At 27.7% G+C, this 8,445-nt stretch overlaps 4 protein-coding genes across 4 annotated transcripts; 2 read left to right on the top strand and 2 right to left on the bottom strand.

Moving 5' to 3' along the window:
- Positions 1-211: 211 nt before the first annotated feature.
- Positions 212-1,507, bottom strand: Chro.80502 (Bx42 CG8264-PA). The annotated part of the gene is made up of 1 exon (XM_660861.1): positions 212-1,507. One exon carries the CDS (start codon positions 1,505-1,507, stop codon positions 212-214), a length of 1,296 nt encoding a protein of 431 aa, XP_665953.1.
- Positions 1,508-2,183: 676 nt separating this feature from the next.
- Positions 2,184-5,174, bottom strand: Chro.80501 (hypothetical protein). The annotated part of the gene is made up of 1 exon (XM_660860.1): positions 2,184-5,174. One exon carries the CDS (start codon positions 5,172-5,174, stop codon positions 2,184-2,186), a length of 2,991 nt encoding a protein of 996 aa, XP_665952.1.
- Positions 5,175-5,957: 783 nt separating this feature from the next.
- Positions 5,958-6,350, top strand: Chro.80500 (ribosomal protein S8). The annotated part of the gene is made up of 1 exon (XM_660859.1): positions 5,958-6,350. The coding sequence occupies one exon, from the start codon at positions 5,958-5,960 to the stop codon at positions 6,348-6,350; it is 393 nt and encodes a 130-aa protein (XP_665951.1).
- Positions 6,351-7,583: 1,233 nt separating this feature from the next.
- On the top strand, positions 7,584-8,273 carry Chro.80499 (60S ribosomal protein L7). The annotated part of the gene is made up of 1 exon (XM_660858.1): positions 7,584-8,273. One exon carries the CDS (start codon positions 7,584-7,586, stop codon positions 8,271-8,273), a length of 690 nt encoding a protein of 229 aa, XP_665950.1.
- The last annotated feature ends 172 nt before the right edge of the window (positions 8,274-8,445 follow it).

Below are 8,445 nucleotides of genomic sequence, written 5' to 3'. Positions count from 1 at the left end.
TTATTTAATTGTAAGAGAATACTAACAAACAATATAACTGCATCATAACTATTAATACAATATACTTAACTAGGGTAATATCTTATTACAATATATATAATATACTGAGTATAAAAACATTAATAATCTTAATATATTTTTATTATGAACTTAAAGAGTGTAAAATTAATTACATTTCTTTCAATATACTTGAAACAAATAAAACCTGTAATTACTTTTTGTAATCCTTTCTTACTGAATCAATTAATTTATCCAATCCAAAAGGATCATCTTCATCCCTTTCAAATTCAACAGGTTTTGTTCTGAGAGCTGTTTTGGAATTATCAGTACCTGAAAATGAAGGTACATGAACTCTTCCTCCAATACTTTCTTCAACTCTACTTTCTTCAAAAGTATATAATCCTCTATGTTTTAAATTATTTGTATTAAATAATGGCTTATCATAAACACTTATAGTATCGTTGGAAAATCCTGAATCTAATCCTGATACCTTGTTAAATAGTCTTGCATCAAACTGGGACTCAGAAGAAGACCCAATATTAGCAGACTGAGCTTGGCCTAAAGCAATATGTTCAGAAATATCTCTATCGCTATCACGTAATGTTTTTGATTTTTTCCCTGCTCTTTCCTGCCTAAATTCTCTTTCAATTTCTCTCCTTTTTTCTAATTCTATTCTTCTAATATGATCAAATTCGTCATTATCTTCATCTGATCCTTCTTTTTTATCCTGATAAAATTCTGGAATTTTTGAAAGAAGATGATGGCTACTTCTTTCATATCTGGATGACTCTGCTAATTTTCTAAGTTTTTCCTCTCTTTCCATTTCTTCTCTAATTTTCTTCTGTTTTTGAAGTTCATTTCTAAGTTTAATTTGTTCTCTTGCATTCTTCTCTGCAAGTTGTAAAGATTCACTTAATGATGCAAATCTATCATTAACTGAGATATTAATTAAATCACGAGTATCAGCTTGCACTCTTTTATCTAAAGGAACAGTATAACCCATAGGGTTTTTCCAATTTGAAATACTTGGGGGAATATTCCACTCTTTAAAAACATCTTGAGTAAGCTTTTTTGATGGTGGTCTTAAAATAGGAACCATTTCCTCCCTTTTTACGCCTCCCAATATTCTATTTTTAAATTTAGGAAGTTCTAAAGGATCTTTAGGTCTTTCCACTACTTTAATTATTCTTTCAGCAAACCTTGGATCGTATCCAATAGTATCAGAACTCGATCTATATTTTATGAATTCAGTCTTAGCTTCTTTTTTGCTTTCTTTAAATGGATAAAGAGTATCCTGTTTTCTATCAATTACTAAATTCAAAGCTTTTTTAGTTTTTTCATAAATCTCTAATTCTTCTGACTCCGTAGGTCTCTTCAAATGTTCTCCTCCCTGTCTTAATTTTCCACTATTGCCAAATCTTACCAACTTTTTTTCATCTTCTAATACAGACAAATCCGTTATATTAGCACTTTTATGTAATTCTAACGCTAATTGATTTTTCTTCATTATTTTTTATTCATCTGAATTATTACCTCAGTATTTTAAAAAAACTTTGTAAATCATAAATTAACTTAAATTGATTAAATCTTCTTTAATAATAATATTTCTATTAAAATTATCACAATTTTTTTTAAATACTTGAAGTTAATCAACTTATCTATATTCCAGAGTAAACGATAAAGGAAAATAATAATTAATAGTTTTTTTGATCTTCATATGCCAGCATTAAAAGCAATATAATTCTCTTAGGAGTTTTATTAATTTCTTCAATTTTCTTGCATAATTGTATAATATTCAATAATTGCAATGATTTTTTTTTCCCGCAATTTGCTATTTACATTTTTTTTTTTCTTTAAACTGTATACCGGCAATTATTAATAGACACGTAATGTCCACATTAATTATATAAATAAATTGTTTATATACCGGTGTAGTAAGAATTGCAAAAATGAATACGTGCATGCATGCAACCAGTAATTATTAAATAGTTGATTAATAGTATGAAATGTGGATAATAATAGATAGAGACATTTGGACATACATCATAGAATTTCTCTTTGAAATAAAAAGAATAAAGCGTGTACATATCAGTCTAATTAAGTTAACAACTAAGCATTATATATAGGACTAACAAATGTATATATAATAATATGTATCATTAGTGGTCGAGAACATTGGCAGTTTAATTACCAACCATGTATTGATTCTTCTTCATGTTTTGTTTATTGGCTCTATAAGATTGAATTGAAGTATCCATGGTTCCACCTGTAGTCTTCATCCTCTTATATTCAGCTTGGTCGTCTTCTAACATCTTCATGAAGGAATTATACTTGGCATTTTGTTTATTGGATTTTTCCGTTCTATTTTCATGCCATGCACTTGCAATCACGTGTGAATCTTTTCTAAGTTGTCTACTGGCTTGTCTTCTAGCAGTATTGACTTCTTTTTTCAATCTAGACAAATAATGTTTCTTTTCATGTTCATATTGGGATTCTTTGGGACTATGTTTGGCTCTAAGCATAGCTTTTGCAGCAAATGGAACAGATGGATCATCAATTTTGGGAATCAAAGATCTAATTGTTGGAGTTTGTCTTGGACAAAGACTAATTGGTTTTTGAGGTCTATTGGCAATTTCTGTAGAGATCGATTCAATTTCAGAAACCAAATTTAACAATACTTTACAATTATCCATCTTTATTAATGATTCATTAATTTGTTTGATATTTTCACGTATAAGATGAATTATTATAGCGTGGAACCCTTGTAAATCTTTAAAAGCAGAAATTACTCTAATTAAAGATTTAAGAATTCCTATTGATAATGAAATTTTTTTTTCATCAATGGAAATATTATTATCAGAATCAGACAATAACAGCCATTTAAGGCAACTTAATGATAAAGTAAAGTAACCAATACTAAATCTTTCAAGCAATTCATTACCATTATTATTCGATTTACTATTTGCATAACCAATACTGGATATCTCCAATAGACAGATTACTCCAATCATGCAACTAATGTTTGGGTTACTACCCCCAACAAGCCTTATTTGGTTGTATTTAAACTCTTCACTATCTTGATCTGGTGTGTTAGTGTTTAGTAAAGATTTCCCAACTTGACTCCATCTGTGAGCCCATTGTTCCAAGCATATAATAACAGGAGTTAATATTGGATGTTGAGCATCAGTAACTGGGAATAATATAAACATCATTCTGCATATCACAATATGTTCTAAAGTCAGTTCATATATATCTTCAGAAAGTTGGTATAAAGATGGACATTCTTCTAATATTTCAGTATAATAGTTTTCATTTTCTACATTTAAAAGATCATTATTTAAAAACTTTTCAACTTTTTTATATTTGTGATAAACACTTGGAAATGTTGTATGACAAATTTCAAATGTAAAGTAAGTGAAAATGATAAGGCATTCTTTTGGATCAGTTTCTGCCATAAACAATAAATGACTACTCATAAGCTTAAGATAATTAATAATAAATTGAAAAATATTCTTCTTTTCAGAATCTGATTCTGCTGATCTTAGGCAATTTAATGGATATTTAATAAGGAAACCAATAAGAAGTTTTAAGTCGTTCAACATTGCAGTATCACCTTTGTTAAAGCATGATCTAAATCTGCAAATAAATTTCCATTGAGATTTTGGAGAAAATCCATTCATAAATTCCATAAGTCCCTTTAAACTATATTCCTTCAAGATTTTCTTCAAATTAACACTAAATGGTAAATTTGGTTCAGATTCATCATTCAACAACCAATCAATTTCTTCAATTTCATTTAATTCGAAATCAATGAATCCTTTAGATGCGGGTTTCACTCTCTCCTCATCGTTCTCACCGTCCTCACCGTCCTCTTCTTCCCCCTCCCCATCTTCTTCTTCCTCTTCGAAGCAGTCCTCTTCTACTTTCTGTTCCTCATCTTCTTCTTCCTCCTCCTCTTCTTCCTCCTCTTCTTCCTCCTCTTCTTCCTCCCCTTCTTCCTTTTCTTCCTCTTCTTCCTCTTCAAAGCCGTCCTCTTCTTCGCCATCTTCATCATCAAAGTCGTCCTTAAAGTACTCATTTTCCGATTCAGTACTCAAGTCAATGTCAATATTGGAATCATCAAGATTCATTCTTTCTTTTCTCTCCTTTTCAAGCCTCTCAAGTTTTTCAGCATTAAGTTTTGCAATTTCTTCATCAGTTTTAATTCTATCGGAAACGCCAGTTCTTGTATCAAACTTTAGAAGATTTCTGAGTTGTTCATATTCATCCAATTCTTCAATATTCTTGTCAAATGACCGAATATTATTATTATTATTATTATTATTATCATTACTATTATTGTCAGTAACAGAAGAATTAGAATTAATATTATTCAGTAAAGAATTGACTCTGTCTTTTCTTGACTGTTTATAGCTTAGCATTGATTGAACTTGAGAAAATGCATTATCTAAATTAACCAACTCCTCCTCTAGACTTTCTCTATGTCTCTTCATCTCCATCTTTGCAAGCTTACTCTTTTGCATGATTTCTTTAAATATCTCCTGTCTAGACTTAGTAGAAGTTCCATCTGAATTTCCTTGTCCAAAGAAAAAACCTGGCATATTCTTCTCATCTAAAATACTATCTCCTTTACGGTTACCAGTATAATCATTATCATCGAAATCATTATCCTCATCTATATTACCATCATATTTACGAATAGCCTTATCATCCAAGGCTGAAATAGATTTTCCTTGATGAGTGAATTCTAAATCATTAGTACTAGTATTATTTTTAAAATTCTCACCGGAATATCCTCTATAATCATTATCATCTTCTTCTTCTTCATCCAAATTAAAATTATTCTTTCTCTTCTTAACTTTCTTCTTTAATTGCCTAGTAGCTATTAAAGTTTGATAATTATCTCCAATAAAATCTTTTCTTAAAGCAAACTTCTCTCTCTCATCATTAAATTCACTCTTCCTTCCCTCTGAATATAGCTCTTTAAGTATAGACCTCTTTCTTTCAAGGAAATCACGATCGTTAAATCCCAATTTATCTTTTCTCTTATCTAGTGAATTTTCTATTTTACTAGAATTTCTACTCTTTATTACTTTCAAATGAGGATCTTTCTTTTTATACTTTACTACATTAAAAGCTGAACTCAAATCTTTTATTCCATTATTTTTAGCCATCTTTCACATTAATTTAGAACTTATTTCATCTAAATATGCAAAATTTTAAGATATTTACAATTAATTATTAAATTATAATACTAGATAATATTTGAATCAATTAATATTGCCACTTTAACTTTAATACATATTCAATAATTTCAATTGAATTAATGACCTTAAACAATTTTCCCCCTTTCTGCTTTTTTATTTCTTCTCACTTAAAATTCTCTTGTAATTTTTGACTCCTATCTAAAATTCTTTTTTAGTAGTGAAATTTTTTTTTGAAAAAAAGGCGGGCTACAAATTACTGTTATACTAAGTTACCTATTTTTAGATTAAAAAAAAAATTTTTTTTTCTTGATAAAATATTAATAGGTAACGGTAGTTGGCGCCCAAACGTGAACTTAGGACGACGGCGTCTCTATTAATAGTAATAAAATTATAATTAAATGCTTAAAAAAAAAAATGCATAAAGAAAATAAAATATTGTTAATAATAATTGACTAATATTTGTTTATATAATAAATGTAATGAATTATTAATTTTATCAATTAATAAAAATTAAATTATTAATAGCGGTAAATGAAATTACTTTAATAATTAATACGTATTAAACAATTAAATTTAAACAAAGAAAAAAAGGAATTCTTTTTTTTTGAAAGGCGTAATTTGACCTAATTAAATTTTAATTAGTCGTTTAAAATTTATAGATATTTATATATAAAAAAGGACAACTCCAGGTTACCAAATAATTAGAAATTTGTGTTATATCTATATTAAAGAAGCAAAAATACAGAAAAAATGGTTCGTGTTTCAGTTTTAAGTGATTGTTTAAAGGCTATTTTGAATGCTGAGAAGATGGGACGTCGTCAAGTTTTAATTCGTCCTTCTTCAAAGGTTATTATCAAATTCTTACAATGTATGCAGAGACGTGGTTATATTGGAGAATTCGAAGTTGTTGATGATCGTAGAGCTGGAAAAATTTGCATTGAACTACTTGGACGTCTCAACAAATGTGGAGTCATCTCCCCACGTTATGATGTTCCTTTATCTGATATTGAGCAAATTAGTACCGATTTACTTCCATCTAGACAATTTGGTTACATTGTTTTGTCAACATCTTATGGTATTATGGACCAAGAAGAGGCAAGAAGAAAACATACTGGTGGTAAAATCCTTGGTTTCTTCTTTTAAAAACATTGAAAATGATTCAATCTCTCAAAATTTTCCCTTTTTTTCTTTATTTTAATTATTGATTTCAACTATTAGCCTTAACTTATTACTAATTAATTGCTAATAGTTATCTCTAATAAAAGGCTTTAAATGAAATTATTAATCATTCTAGAAGAAGAAAATAAAGAAAAGAAAAAAAATAGAAAGAAAGAAATGGGGGGAAAAATCTAGAGATTCTATCAATTCACAATTTTTTTCTTTAATTATATGATCTTTTGTTTATTATTATTACTTTTATTTCTGGTAATATTAATAATACATGAAAACAGTAACTTTCTTGACGAAAAATTAAAACCATTTGATTATCTTATCATAGATTAGTTTTATTTTTTATCGGATGAATAATACTTTTAGTCTCACTACATTATTTTTCTGTACTTAAATCTCCAATCTTTATTTTACATGCTCCTATTGTGACGCTCTCTTAAACTAAATTAATCGGACCCACTAATTTATTTATTACCAATACTATTTTACTTTTTCTATTACTAATAATCACATGGTTCATTACATATCAATCTTAATAATATTAATTTTATTAAATCATATTTTTAAAAAAAAAAACTAACAATTCAAAAAATACTTGCAAGATCTAGATACTTTAAGCCATAAATCACTTTTACATATATATATTTTCCGGAGACAAGACGTTCACGTCTTCCCGCCTTTTTGAGACGGAAATATTAGTTAATATAATGAACAATTAATAAAGGTTTAAAAATGACAAAAGTAATGATAAGTTATGAATAATTTTTATTAGTCAAAAAGAATAATACAATTTATATTAAAAGTATAATATTAAAAAAAAAAAGTTAAATTAAATTAATTAATATTCATATTTATAATTTAATAATATTAATCATAATAATAATATTTGTTAAAAATATATATATATATATATATATATATATATATTTATTTATTTATTTATTTCATTTAAAATAATAAACTTTAAAATTACGACTGTCTTGTCTAATTCAAAATTAATTTCAATAATAAAATTGCTGCAAAGTTGACTTTAATTCTTGAATAAGGAAGAAGTTACCAAATTCAAGTTATAAATCCCAACAATTTAGTACATCTATTCTTTTTTTTCTCTAACTGTTGTGGTAAATAAATTAGAAAATATGTCAAGATTCGTANCAAAGAAAGGTTCTNNCAAGTGAGTCAAAGNAACTAAAATTGGAGCGTAATATGAAGTTATTCTCGATNNNTCAATCCAAGATCAAGTCTGATAGAGTCAAATTGAATGATTTACGTAGAAAGGCTAAGATTGAGGCATTGAAATTACAAAACCAATACAGAGAACATGTTAAGTCTATTATTGATTTAAAGAGACAAGCCAAACANAATGGAGGATTATATCGTCCAGCTGAACCAAAGGTTGTTTTTGTTATACGTCTTAAAGGTATTAATAAATTATCTCCAAAAGTTAGAAAAATCTTCCAGTTATTTAGATTACGTCAAATTAATAATGGTGTATTCTTACCTTTAAATAAAGCAACTATTGAAATGCTCAAGGTTATTGATCCATTTGTTGCTTATGGATACCCATCTATTTCTATGATTCGTAAGTTACTTTATAAGAGAGGATACTTAAAGGTTGGAAAGAGAGGTAGTTATCAGAGAATACGTATTCAAGATAATTCTATTATTCAAAAGAAACTTGCTTCTAAAGGTGTCTATGGTATTGAAGGTATGGTTCGTGAATTATTCTTTTGTGGAGAGCAATTTAAGGCTGTTACTTCTTTATTATGGCCATTTAAGCTTTCCTCTCCAAATGGTGGATTTGTTCGTAAATCTACCAGATTTACTGAAGCCAGAGGTGGAGATTGCGGTAACAGAGAAAATTTGATCAACAAACTTATTGATAGAATGTGTTAGGCTAGTTAGAATTAAAAGACCAAAAGCATTTGTCTAATTTCTCTCTTTTCTTAATTAATATTACAAGGAAAAGAAAGTTAAGGGGAAATGTAAACATCTATTATCCACTTAATTACACATTACTAGAGACAAGTAAATTGTAAGATTTATCTAGACGTAATAGTACTTATTT

This window comes from Cryptosporidium hominis, assembly GCF_000006425.1.
Source record: "Cryptosporidium hominis TU502 chromosome 8 CHRO018150, whole genome shotgun sequence".
Lineage (NCBI taxonomy): Eukaryota > Apicomplexa > Conoidasida > Eucoccidiorida > Cryptosporidiidae > Cryptosporidium > Cryptosporidium hominis.
This window is presented reverse-complemented; position numbering and strand designations above follow the sequence as displayed.